The following is a 15,708-nucleotide window of genomic DNA, read 5'->3' as shown; positions in this document are numbered from 1 at the left end:
GATGATCATACAGTAAATGATGAAAACTATAGAAATAGATCTATGTGTGTTTCTGTGATTGGTTCACAGATGGAGCTGGAGGCTCTCAGATCCATCTATGAGGGAGATGATTCCTTTAAGGAGGTGACCCCAGTCTCCTTCCAGTTCAGAGTGAGTGCTTTAAACTACTTCCTGTGTGTGTGTGTGTGTACGTTCTTTTAATGGGTGTGTGTGTGTGTGTGTGTGACAGATAGGAGACCTAGACGATTCCCACGCATTCATCATTGACATCACATGGCCTGAGTCCTACCCTGAGACTGGTCCCCACATCTCCCTGGATACCTTCTTCAACAACAGGATGTATGTGTTAGCAGCACAGAAACACACAAATACACAGAACCACTACAGAAATACACAAAACCACAACAGAAACACACAGAAACACTCAAAAACTCTACAGAAATACACAAAAACACTCTAAAACACTCCAGAAACACACAAAAATACACAGAACCACTACAGAAACACACAGAACCACTACAGAAATACACAAAAATACACAGAACCACTACAGAAACACACAGAAACACTCAAAAACTCTACAGAAATACACAAAAACACTAAAACACTACAGAAACACTCAAAAACACAACAGAAACACACAAAAATACACAGAACCACTACAGAAATACACAGAACCACAACAGAACCACTACAGAAATACACAAAACCACAACAGAAACACACAAAAATACACAGAACCACTACAGAAATACACAAAAACACTCAAAAACACTACAGAAATACACAGAAACTCACAAAACCACAACCGAAACACACAAAAATACACAGAACCACTACAGAAATACACAAAAACACACAGAACCACTACATAAATACACAGAAACACTACAGAAATACACAAAACCACAACAGAAACACACAAAACCACTACAGAAATACACAGAACCACAACAGAACCACTACAGAAATACACAAAACCACAACAGAAACACACAAAAATACACAGAACCACTACAGAAATACACAAAAACACTCAAAAACACTACAGAAATACACAGAAACTCACAAAACCACAACCGAAACACACAAAAATACACAGAACCACTACAGAAATACACAAAAACACACAGAACCACTACATAAATACACAGAAACACTACAGAAATACACAAAACCACAACAGAAACACACAAAACCACTACAGAAATACACAGAACCACAACAGAAACACACAAAAACACACAGAACCACTACAGAAATACACAAAACCACAACAGAAACACACAAAAATACACAGAACCACTACAGAAATACACAAAAACACTCAAAAACACTACAGAAATACACAGAAACACTACAGAAATACACAAAACCACAACAGAAATACACAAAACCACTACAGAAATACACAAAACCACTACAGAAATACACAAAACCACTTCAGAAATACACAAAACCACTTGAGAAATACACAAAACCACTACAGAAATACACAAAACCACTACAAAAACACACAAAACCACTACAGAAATACACAGAACCACTACAGAAATACACAGAACCACTACAGAAATACACAGAAACTCTACAGAAATACACAGAAACACTACAGAAATACACAGAACCACTACAGAAATACACAAAACCACAACAGAAATACACAGAAACACTACAGAAATACACAGAACCACTACAGAAATACACAAAACCACTACAGAAATACACAAAACCACTACAGAAATACACAAAACCACTACAAAAACACACAAAACCACTACAGAAATACACAGAACACTACAGAAATACACAGAACCACTACAGAAATACACAGAACCACTACAGAAATACACAGAACACTACAGAAACACACAGAACCACTACAGAAATACACAGAAACTCTACAGAAATACACAAAACCACAACAGAAATACACAGAAACACTACAGAAATACACAAAACCACAACAGAAATACACAAAATCACTACAGAAATACACAAAACCACAACAGAAACACACAAAACCACTTCAGAAATACACAAAACCACTTCAGAAATACACAAAACCACTTCAGAAATACACAGAACCACTACAAAAATACACAAAACCACTACAGAAATACACAAAACCACTACAGAAATACACAAAACCACTACAGAAATACACAAAACCACTACAGAAATACACAGAACACTACAGAAATACACAGAACACTACAGAAATACACAGAACCACTACAGAAATACACAGAACCACTACAGAAATACACAGAACCACTACAGAAATACACAGAAACACTACAGAAATACACAGAAACACTACAGAAATACACAGAAACACTACAGAAATACACAAAACCACTACAGAAATACACAAAACCACAACAGAAATACACAAAACCACTACAGAAATACACAAAACCACTACAGAAATACACAGAACACTACAGAAATACACAGAACACTACAGAAATACACAGAACCACTACAGAAATACACAAAACCACTACAGAAATACACAAAACCACAACAGAAATACACAAAACCACTACAGAAATACAAAAAACCACAACAGAAATACACAAAATCACTACAGAAATACACAAAACCACTACAGAAATACACAAAACCACTACAGAAATACACAAAACCACAACAGAAATACACAAAACCACTACAAAAACACACAAAACCATTACAGAAATACACAAAACCACTACAGAAATACACAAAACCACTAAAGAAATACACAGAACCACTACAGAAATACACAGAACACTACAGAAATACACAAAAACACTACAGAAATGCACAAAACCACTACAGAAATACACAAAACCACTAAAGAAATACACAGAACCACTACAGAAATACACAGAACACTACAGAAATACACAAAAACACTACAGAAATACACAGAACCACTTCAGAAATACACAAAACCACTTCAGAAATACACAAAACCACTACAGAAATACACAGAACACTACAGAAATACACAGAACCACTACAGAAACACACAGAACCACTACAGAAATACACAGAAACTCTACAGAAATACACAAAACCACAACAGAAATACACAGAACCACTACAGAAATACACAGAAACACTACAGAAATACACAAAACCACAACAGAAATACACAGAAACACTACAGAAATACACAAAACCACAACAGAAATACACAAAACCACTACAAAAACACACAAAACCACTACAGAAATACACAAAACCACTACAGAAATACACAAAATCACTACAGAAATACACAAAACCACAACAGAAATACACAAAACCACTACAAAAACACACAAAACCACTACAGAAATACACAAAACCACTACAAAAACACACAAAACCACTACAGAAATACACAGAAACTCTACAGAAATACACAGAAACACTACAGAAATACACAAAACCACTACAGAAATACACAGAAACTCTACAGAAATACACAGAAACACTACAGAAATACACAGAAATACACAGAACCACTACAGAAATACACAGAAACACTACAGAAACACACAAAACCACTACAGAAATACACAGAAACACTACAGAAATACACAGAACCACTACAGAAATACACAGAACCACTACAGAAATACACAAAACCACTACAGAAATACACAAAACCACTACAGAAATACACAAAACCACAACAGAAATACACAAAACCACAACAGAAATACACAAAACCACTACAGAAACACACAAAACCACTTCAGAAATACACAAAACCACTTCAGAAATACACAAAACCACTTCAGAAATACACAAAACCACTTCAGAAATACACAGAACCACTACAGAAATACACAAAACCACAACAGAAATACACAAAATCACTACAGAAATACACAAAACCACTACAAAAACACACAAAACCACTACAAAAATACACAAAACCACTACAGAAATACACAAAACCACTACAGAAATACACAAAACCACTACAGAAATACACAGAACCACTACAGAAATACACAGAACCACTACAGAAATACACAGAACCACTACAGAAATACACAGAACACTACAGAAATACACAGAACCACTACAGAAATACACAGAAACTCTACAGAAATACACAGAACACTACAGAAATACACAGAACCACTACAGAAATACACAGAAACACTACAGAAATACACAGAAACACTACAGAAATACACAAAACCACAACAGAAATACACAAAACCACAACAGAAATACACAAAACCACTACAGAAATACACAAAATCACTACAGAAATACACAAAACCACTACAGAAATACACAGAACCACTAAAGAAATACACAGAACCACTACAGAAATACACAGAACACTACAGAAATACACAAAAACACTACAGAAATACACAAAACCACTACAGAAATACACAAAACCACTAAAGAAATACACAGAACCACTACAGAAATACACAGAACACTACAGAAATACACAAAAACACTACAGAAATACACAAAACCACTACAAAAACACACAAAACCACTACAGAAATACACAGAACACTACAGAAATACACAGAACCACTACAGAAATACACAAAACCACTACAGAAATACACAGAAACACTACAGAAACACACAAAACCACTACAGAAATACAAAGAACACTACAGAAATACACAAAACCACTACAGAAATACACAGAAACACTACAGAAATACACAGAAACACTACAGAAATACACAGAACCACTACAGAAATACAAAGAACACTACAGAAATACACAAAACCACTACAGAAATACACAGAAACACTACAGAAATACACAAAACCACTACAGAAATACACAAAATCACTACAAAAATACACAAAACCACAACAGAAATACACAAAACCACTACAAAAACACACAAAACCACTACAGAAATACACAAAACCACTACAAAAACACACAAAACCACTACAGAAATACACAGAAACTCTACAGAAATACACAGAAACACTACAGAAATACACAAAACCACTACAGAAATACACAGAAACTCTACAGAAATACACAGAAATACACAGAACCACTACAGAAATACACAGAAACACTACAGAAATACACAGAAATACACAGAACCACTACAGAAATACACAGAAACACTACAGAAATACACAGAAATACACAGAACCACTACAGAAATACACAGAAACACTACAGAAACACACAAAACCACTACAGAAATACACAGAAACACTACAGAAATACACAGAACCACTACAGAAATACACAGAACCACTACAGAAATACACAAAACCACTACAGAAATACACAAAACCACTACAGAAATACACAAAACCACTACAGAAATACACAAAACCACTACAGAAATACACAAAACCACAACAGAAATACACAAAACCACAACAGAAATACACAAAACCACTACAGAAACACACAAAACCACTTCAGAAATACACAAAACCACTTCAGAAATACACAAAACCACTTCAGAAATACACAGAACCACTACAGAAATACACAAAACCACAACAGAAATACACAAAATCACTACAGAAATACACAAAACCACTACAAAAACACACAAAACCACTACAAAAAATACACAAAACCACTACAGAAATACACAAAACCACTACAGAAATACACAGAACCACTACAGAAATACACAGAACCACTACAGAAATACACAGAACACTACAGAAATACACAGAACCACTACAGAAATACACAGAAACTCTACAGAAATACACAGAAACACTACAGAAATACACAGAACCACTACAGAAATACACAGAACCACTACAGAAATACACAGAACACTACAGAAATACACAGAACCACTACAGAAATACATAGAAACACTACATAAATACACAGAAACACTACAGAAATACACAGAACCACAACAGAAATACACAAAACCACTACAGAAATACAAAAAACCACAACAGAAATACACAAAATCACTACAGAAATACACAAAACCACTACAGAAATACACAGAACCACTAAAGAAATACACAGAACCACTACAGAAATACACAGAACACTACAGAAATACACAAAAACACTACAGAAATACACAAAACCACTACAGAAATACACAAAACCACTAAAGAAATACACAGAACCACTACAGAAATACACAGAACACTACAGAAATACACAAAAACACTACAGAAATACACAGAAACACTACAGAAACACACAAAACCACTACAGAAATACACAGAACACTACAGAAATACACAGAACCACTACAGAAATACACAGAACCACTTCAGAAATACACAAAACCACTACAGAAATACACAAAACCACTACAAAAACACACAAAACCACTACAGAAATACACAGAACACTAGAGAAATACACAGAACCACTACAGAAATACACAAAACCACTACAGAAATACACAGAAACACTACAGAAACACACAAAACCACTACAGAAATACAAAGAACACTACAGAAATACACAAAACCACTACAGAAATACACAGAAACACTACAGAAATACACAGAACCACTACAGAAATACACAAAACCACTACAGAAATACACAGAACCACTACAGAAATACACAAAACCACTACAGAAATACACAGAAACACTACAGAAATACACAGAACCACTACAGAAATACACAGAACCACTACAGAAATACACAAAACCACTACAGAAATACACAAAACCACTACAGAAATACACAGAACCACAACAGAACCACTACAGAAATACACAAAACCACAACAGAAACACACAAAAATACACAGAACCACTACAGAAATACACAGAAACACTCAAAAACACAACAGAAACACACAGAAACACTCAAAAACACTACAGAAATACACAGAAACTCACAAAACCACTACAGAAATACACAGAAACACTACAGAAAAACACAAAACCACAACAGAAACACACAAAAATACACAGAACCACTACAGAAATACACAGAAACACTCAAAAACACTACAGAAATACACAGAAACTCACAAAACCACTACAGAAATACACAGAAACACTACAGAAATACACAAAACCACAACAGAAACACACAAAAATACACAGAACCACTACAGAAACACTCAAAAACACTACAGAAATACACAAAAATACACAGAACCACTACAGAAATACACAAAACCACTACAGAAATACACAGAACCACTACAGAAATACACAAAACCACTACAGAAATACACAGAACCACTACAGAAATACACAGAACCACTACAGAAATACACAAAACCACTACAGAAATACACAAAACCACTACAGAAATACACAAAACCACTACAGAAATACACAGAACCACTACAGAAATACACAAAACCACTACAGAAATACACAAAACCACTACAGAAATACACAGAACCACAACAGAACCACTACAGAAATACACAAAACCACAACAGAAACACACAAAAATACACAGAACCACTACAGAAATACACAGAAACACTCAAAAACACAACAGAAACACACAGAAACACTCAAAAACACTACAGAAATACACAGAAACTCACAAAACCACTACAGAAATACACAGAAACACTCAAAAACACTACAGAAATACACAGAAACTCACAAAACCACTACAGAAATACACAGAAACACTACAGAAATACACAAAACCACAACAGAAACACACAAAAATACACAGAACCACTACAGAAATACACAGAAACACTCAAAAACACTACAGAAATACACAGAAACTCACAAAACCACTACAGAAATACACAAAACCACAACAGAAATACACAAAACCACTACAGAAATACACAAAACCACTACAGAAATACACAAAACCACCACAGAAATACACAGAACCACCACAGAAATACACAGAACCACTACAGAAATACACAGAACCACTACAGAAATACACAAAACCACTACAGAAATACACAAAACCACTACAGAAATACACAAAACCACTACAGAAATACACAAAACCACTACAGAAATACACAAAACCACTACAGAAATACACAAAACCACTACAGAAATACACAAAAACACACAAAAACACACAGAACCACTACAGAAATACACAAAACCACAACAGAAACACACAAAAATACACAGAACCACTACAGAAATACACAAAAACACACAAAACCACTACAGAAATACACAGAAACACTACAGAAATACACAAAACCACTACAGAAATACACAAAACCACTACAGAAATACACAGAACACTACAGAAATACACAGAAATACACAGAAACACTACAGAAATACACAGAAACACTACAGAAATACACAGAACACTACAGAAATACACAAAACCACTACAGAAATACACAGAACCACTACAGAAATACACAGAACCACTACAGAAATACACAAAACCACTACAGAAATACACAAAACCACTACAGAAATACACAAAACCACTACAGAAATACACAAAACCACTACAGAAATACACAAAACCACTACAGAAATACACAGAAACACTACAGAAATACACAGAACACTACAGAAATACACAGAACACTACAGAAATACACAGAACACTACAGAAATACACAGAAATACACAGAAACACTACAGAAATACACAGAAACACTACAGAAATACACAGAAACACTACAGAAATACACAGAAACACTACAGAAATACACAAAACCAGTACAGAAATACACAGAAACACTACAGAAATACACAGAAACACTACAGAAATACACAGAACCACTACAGAAATACACAGAAACACTACAGAAATACACAGAAACACTACAGAAATACACAGAAACACTACAGAAATACACAGAACCACTACAGAAATACACAGAAACACTACAGAAATACACAGAAACACTACAGAAATACACAGAAACACTACAGAAATACACAGAAACACTACAGAAATACACAGAAACACTACAGAAATACACAGAAACACTACAGAATGACATGAAGAATGACAACAAATATGCACAAAAATGACAAGAATACAAGAAATGACCAGAAAAACATATACAATTGAAATAAACCCAGAAAAGAAGAGAAAATGAGCCCAGAATAGAAAGAGTGATCAGCTGTTTGTTGTGTTGTGAGCAGATCAGTGGAGACTAAGCAGCTGATAGCGTCTAAGCTGGAGGAGCAGGTGGAGGCTAACCTTGGAGCTGCTATGATGTACACTCTGTTTGAGTGGGCCAAGGAGAACCAGCAGACCCTCATGGAGCAGCACAGACCTGTAGTCACTGCTGTGGTTAGTGCTTTTTATTATAGATATACGTAGGTGTTCAACCTGTGGTCCACAGCCCCCAAAGGCATCAATAATAGTTCACTTTGTGTGTTTTTTAACAGTGTTTTATTGTTTTTCTAATTTTGTGTTTTCATTTAGGTTTTTTTGTTTTTATAGTGTTTTTTTAATTCATTTCATTTCATTTTTTTATTTCAAGTAAATATTGTGCTAATACCAACCAAAAGTATAGTTACACAATAATAATAATGACTTATACAGTAACATTTTAAATGGAGAGAATGATCTAATATAAACTAAATACCTTATTAAGGAACATTATTATAGTTGCACACATACAGGTACGTACTGACTCACATTATACAGATATTACTACAGTAACCATGGTTTGTAAATACCACCAATGGTAGACATAGTGACGTGCAGTGACCACTAGGGCTGGGTAGGCACGTTGCAAATGGAGACCACCAATGACAATTTCATATGTTTCTGCTGTCAAGTGTTAATTCAATTCAAATAAACTTCATGTGTATAAAGCAATTTCCAACAAAGTCATCTCAATGTACTTATCAAAATTTAAAATTCATAATAAGAAAGAAAAAACCCAACAAGATCCACATGAACAAGTGTTTATCATCTAACAAAATCAACAACATAAACACCATTAAAGAAACATAAACATTATTTAATATAGCCTCCATACTCTCCAACAACATATATCTCATGACACGACAGCACATCTGTTGTTTGTGTTGGAAACACAGAAACATGGAGAAAATCACAACAACAACAACTCAGAACATCCTCAGTGAGGAGCATCCACAAAGTCAATCCTTCCTTTTGTTCCATTCACTGTAGAAAGAACCAACAATGTTCTGACCTTATCTTTGCTGAAGGTCTGGTAGCTCAGGTGTTGGTCTCCATCTTTTAAAAACTGTAGTTTTTCCTCAAAACAAAGTTTCTCTATCATCTGTAGCGCTGTCATCATGACTGTAGTGTTATCCCGCCCACGAGCTAGAGAATGTAGCAGCAGCCACGCTGGATCAATTCACTAATGCACTGTGAACGTACGTATAGCATTTAGCATAGCACGGTTACGTCCAAAGGCAGCGTAGAGAGCTGCCTTTGGACATAAATGGTTTTTACCTTGGGGAACTGACTGAGCATGTGCAAACACATAAAAACACACAATGGGAACAGAGGCAGAGCAGCAACGTGCCTTTGGGAGGGGGTGTGGCCTCCTTCTGCCTTACAGCAGAGTGAGACTGTGCAGCCGAAAATAGCGCTGTTTAGTAATTTGGGCTATGAAACGCACAAAATGCTGACACTTTTAAACTTATAGGTACTGTAGGCTATTGGAAATGGAAAAATAGATAAATAATAATTATGCACGTCACTGGTGTTTTCACAGTGTTTTATAATTTTATGTGTTTTTACAGTGTTTTATAGATTAAATTGGGGCTTTATTGGTCATATATGTTATTACATAGTATATGAAATGTGTCCTCTGCATTTAACCTACTGTATCCCAGAAGCAGTGGTTGTACAGTGTGTATCATTTTGCTGGTGTTGGTTTATCTCAGGTTCAGTTACTGCTTGAAAAGTTCTAAATTAGACACTGATTAGATTAAATGAGCAGTTCCTGAGTCATTGTGTGTGTTCATGTTGTTGTAGTTAATGTGTGTGTGTGTGTGTGTGTGTCCATGTGCTATAGACGGTGTGTTCCAGCACTGATCACACCACTAACATATCAGGAACTAAGAAGGAGAAGAAGGAGCAGCTGACCAAGGCCCAGAAGAGGAGACTCATCAACAGGACAGGTGTGTGTGTGTGTGTGTGTCTTTGTGTGTGTGTGTGTGTGTGTGTGTGTGTGTGTGTGTGTGTGTGTGTGTGTGTGTGTGTGTGTGTGTGTGTGTGTGTGTGTGTGTGTGTGTGTGTGTGTGTGTGACGCTCCTTTACGCACACAAACTCTACACACCTCAGCATATATAAAAACAATCATTTAATGTGTTCACACATCACAGTTATAGACCCATGTAGTGTTCTACATGTGTTCCTTTAGTTAGCCGTTAGCTCCGTGTATGCTAATGTGTTCTACATGTGTTCCTTTAGTTAGCCGTTAGCTCCGTGTATGCTAATGTGTTCTACATGTGTTCCTTTAGTTAGCCGTTAGCTCCGTGTATGCTAATGTGTTCTACATGTGTTCCTTTAGTTAGCCGTTAGCTCCGTGTATGCTAATGTGTTCTACATGTGTTCCTTTAGTTAGCCGTTAGCTCCGTGTATGCTAATGTGTTCTACATGTGTTCCTTTAGTTAGCCGTTAGCTCCATGTATGCTAATGTGTTCTACATGTGTTCCTTTAGTTAGCCGTTAGCTCCGTGTATGCTAATGTGTTCTACATGTGTTCCTTTAGTTAGCCGTTAGCTCCGTGTATGCTAATGTGTTCTACATGTGTTCCTTTAGTTAGCCGTTAGCTCCGTGTATGCTAATGTGTTCTACATGTGTTCCTTTAGTTAGCCGTTAGCTCCGTGTATGCTAATGTGTTCTACATATGTTCCTTTAGTTAGCCGTTAGCTCCATGTATGCTAATGTGTTCTACATGTGTTCCTTTAGTTAGCCGTTAGCTCCGTGTATGCTAATGTGTTCTACATGTGTTCCTTTAGTTAGCCGTTAGCTCCATGTATGCTAATGTGTTCTACATGTGTTCCTTTAGTTAGCCGTTAGCTCCGTGTATGCTAATGTGTTCTACATGTGTTCCTTTAGTTAGCCGTTAGCTCCGTGTATGCTAATGTGTTCTACATGTGTTCCTTTAGTTAGCCGTTAGCTCCATGTATGCTAATGTGTTCTACATGTGTTCCTTTAGTTAGCCGTTAGCTCCATGTATGCTAATGTGTTCTACATGTGTTCTTTTAGTTAGCCGTTAGCTCCATGTATGCTAATGTGTTCTACATGTGTTCCTTTAGTTAGCCGTTAGCTCCATGTATGCTAATGTGTTCTACATGTGTTCCTTTAGTTAGCCGTTAGCTCCATGTATGCTAATGTGTTCTACATGTGTTCCTTTAGTTAGCCGTTAGCTCCATGTATGCTAATGTGTTCTACATGTGTTCCTTTAGTTAGCCGTTAGCTCCGCGTATGCTAATGTGTTCTACATGTGTTCCTTTAGTTAGCCGTTAGCTCCGCGTATGCTAATGTGTTCTACATGTGTTCCTTTAGTTAGCCGTTAGCTCCGCGTATGCTAATGTGTTCTATATGTGTTCCTTTAGTTAGCCGTTAGCTCCGTGTATGCTAATGTGTTCTACATGTGTTCCTTTAGTTAGCCGTTAGCTCCGCGTATGCTAATGTGTTCTACATGTGTTCCTTTAGTTAGCCGTTAGCTCCGTGTATGCTAATGTGTTCTACATGTGTTTATTTATTAAGTCTCTTGTAGTTTCTTTTATTTATGCAGTTAGTTGTAGTTACTTACGTGTGTGTGTGTGTGTGTGTGTGTGTGTGTGTGTGTGTGTGTGTGTGTGTGTAGATCATAAAGGGGAGCTTCCACGTGGGTGGAACTGGGTGGATGTGATTAAGGTAGGTGGGTCTCCTCCTCACCATGCTCCTCCTCCTCCTATCACTGACTCATGTTTGCTCTTTGTGTTCTGGTGCTGACTCATCATCTGGACTGGACCCACCATCAGCATGTGAGTGAAACCATGACAGGATGGAGAGTGTTTGTCCTTATTGTCCCCCAGTGGAAGGAGGACATGGGTTTGAGCTCTGTTAAAGTAAACAAACTCTTTAAGATAGGAAAACCAACTTTGGCGTGTGGCTTCAGGGTCTAAATACCTTCATCGAGTTCGAAAATGTGCAACACAATTATTTTTTCCCTCCATTGGGCCTCAAAAGAAAAAAAACAAAAGTTGATTTTCCCTTTCTGGTAATTTCAAAATTTATGTGAACATGGTCATGTGATAAATCGTTTCAAAGGCAATTCAACGTATATTATGATTTCATGTCGCACAATTTCATTTGATTTTCCCTGAATTCTCGGGAACGTGGTACGTGCTATTCAGGCCGTTGTTTTACTATGCTCAAGTCATCTTCAAAGCTTTTCTTAAAACCGTTTAAGATAGATAGTCATTTTATATTCTGATGTGATAATATTTTCTTATATATACATCTATGTTCTTAGATTTAGGACATTTAGGAAAAGGTTGTGAGTTAGAAGGACAAAACATCTGATGACTGTCTTTTTGTTTGTTTCTTCTTCTGCAGCTCAGTAAGACTGGAGGGAAGGAGGAGGACTAGGACCAGGACCAGGAACCATGAGGAACAGGTTCTGATGGTTTCCATGTGTACAGGACAGGACTCTCTAGGACCCAGGGTAGATCCAGGGTTGACTGCACACACACACACACACGTCTTTACACATGTTCTACACACGTGTATGTTGAATAATCCACAATAAAGACGTGAAACAGTCAGTGATGATCAACATTATTCCTTAATCACTGTGGGAGGAGCTAGAAACAACACACATATGTGTGTGTGTGTGTGTGTGTGTGTATTAGGGTTGGGCTGAATTATAACTGTATTTGTAACTGAAACTAATCTTTCTGTTGAATTGTAATTGAGTTCAGATAATTGACTGTAATTGCAATTGTCATGTAAATTCTATAAAAACTGTCAATTACAATGTAATTAAACTTAAACCTGGTGAACTATGTTACAGTTCTATGTCTGACACATACATAGTTAATAATTATTAGAATATGTTTCAACTTTACCTGTCACTTCTCTTCATTTTATCATTATTAAATCTACTAGTACAGTGTCCGTCTGAAGTATGTATTCATATAGTGGGAGGAGCTTAAGTAGAGTTAATGAGTATGTGTTTGAAGGTTGTACGTACATAGAGGTGTACATACTCTGTAGTGTTATAAAGGGTTTATTTATGGGTGTAAAGTAAAATTATTATATTATTACAGCACTAATATCAGTAGTAATAGTAGTAGTAGTAGTATAAGTAACAGCAAGGCAAGGCAAATTTATTTGTATAGCACATTTCATACACAAGGCAACTCAATGTGCTTTACATGATAAAACATTCAATTGTTTAAAATCAATAAGAACATTTAAAATCAACAACAAACACATGACATCATCATCATGACCATAAATCTCTCTATCAATCATACAGAAAAAAAGTGTCTTTAACTTTGATTTAAAAATGTTCACATGTGATGCTGACTTCAGCTCTGCTGCAGTTTGTTCCACTTCTTTGCAGCATAACAACTAAACACAGCATCACCATGGTTACTGTGAGCTCTGGGCTCCACTATCTGACCTGTGTCCATAGATCTCAGAGACCTGCTGGGTTCATACCTGACTAACATCTCACTGATGTATTCTGGACCAAACCCATTCACACATTTATAACCAGCAGCAGAACTTTACAGTCTCCTCTGAGGCTGACTGGGAGCCAGTGTAATGTGTTCTGACCTCTTTGTTCTGGTTCAGACCTGAGCTGCAGCGTTCTGAACCAGCTGTAGATGTTTGATGAAGACCATTACAATAGTCCAGTCTGCTGGAGATAAAAGCATGGACCAGTTTCTCCTGATCCTACTGAACAGTAGTAATAGTAGTAATAACAGTAGTAGTTAGAGTAGTAATAGTAGTAGTAGTAGTTGCAGTAGTAATGGTAACAGTAGTAATAGTAACAGTAGTAGTAGTAGTAGTAATGGTAACAGTAGTAGTAGTAGTAGTAATGGGAACAGTAGTAGTAGTAGTAGTAGTAATAGTAGTAGTAACAGTAGTAGTAATGGTAACAGTAGTAGTAGTAGTAATAGTAGTAGTAGTAGTAACAGTAGTAGTAGTAGTAACATTAGTAATAGTAGTAGTAATGGTAACAGTAGTAATGGAAACAGTAGTAGTAGTAATAGTAACAGTAGTAGTAGTGGTAACATTAGTAATAGTAGTAGTAATAGTAACAGTAGTAGTAGTGGTAACATTAGTAACAGTAGTAGTAATAGTAACAGTAGTAGTAGTAGTAGTAGTAACAGTAGTAGTAGTAGTAGTAGTGGTAACAGTAGTAATAGTAGTAGTAGCAGTAATAGTAGTAGTAATAGTAACAGTAGTAGTAATAGTAACAGTAGTAGTAGTAGTAATAGCAATAGTAACAGTAGTAGTAATAGCAATAGTAGTAGTAGTAGTAATAGTAGCAATAGTAGTAGTAGTAGTAATAGTAATAGTAACAGTAGTAGTAGTAATAGTAGTAGTGGTAACAGTAGTAGTAGTAATAGTAACAACAGTAGTAGTAGTAGTAGCAGTAGCAGTAATAGTAGTAGTAGTAGTAACAGTAGTAGTAGTAATAGTAGTAGTGGTAACAGTAGTAGTAGTAATAGTAACAACAGTAGTAGTAGTAGCAGTAGCAGTAATAGTAGTAGTAGTAATCATAGTAATAGTAGTAGTAGTAGTAATAGTAACAGTAGTAATAATAGTCGTAATAGTAGTAGTAGTAATAGTAATAGC

The 15,708-nt window shown here is 36.1% G+C and overlaps 1 protein-coding gene across 2 annotated transcripts; it reads left to right on the top strand.

Annotated features, from left to right (window-relative positions):
- On the top strand, positions 1–13,898 carry rwdd (RWD domain containing 4). Of its 2 annotated transcripts, XM_028441818.1 has the most exons (7): positions 1–150; positions 230–339; positions 9,058–9,208; positions 10,917–11,022; positions 12,719–12,768; positions 12,876–12,878; positions 13,453–13,898. In XM_028441818.1, exons 1-7 carry the CDS (start codon positions 43–45, stop codon positions 13,483–13,485), a joined length of 561 nt encoding a protein of 186 aa, XP_028297619.1. In that variant the 5' UTR covers positions 1–42; the 3' UTR covers positions 13,486–13,898. The 2 variants fall into 2 exon arrangements, with proteins under 2 accessions (XP_028297619.1, XP_028297620.1); XM_028441819.1 differs by lacking the exon at positions 12,876–12,878 and having other exon boundaries at positions 13,450–13,898.
- The last annotated feature ends 1,810 nt before the right edge of the window (positions 13,899–15,708 follow it).

The sequence above is a fragment of the Gouania willdenowi genome, unplaced genomic scaffold (genome assembly GCF_900634775.1).
Source record: "Gouania willdenowi unplaced genomic scaffold, fGouWil2.1 scaffold_332_arrow_ctg1, whole genome shotgun sequence".
In the NCBI taxonomy this organism is placed as follows: Eukaryota; Metazoa; Chordata; class Actinopteri; order Blenniiformes; family Gobiesocidae; genus Gouania; species Gouania willdenowi.
This window is presented reverse-complemented; position numbering and strand designations above follow the sequence as displayed.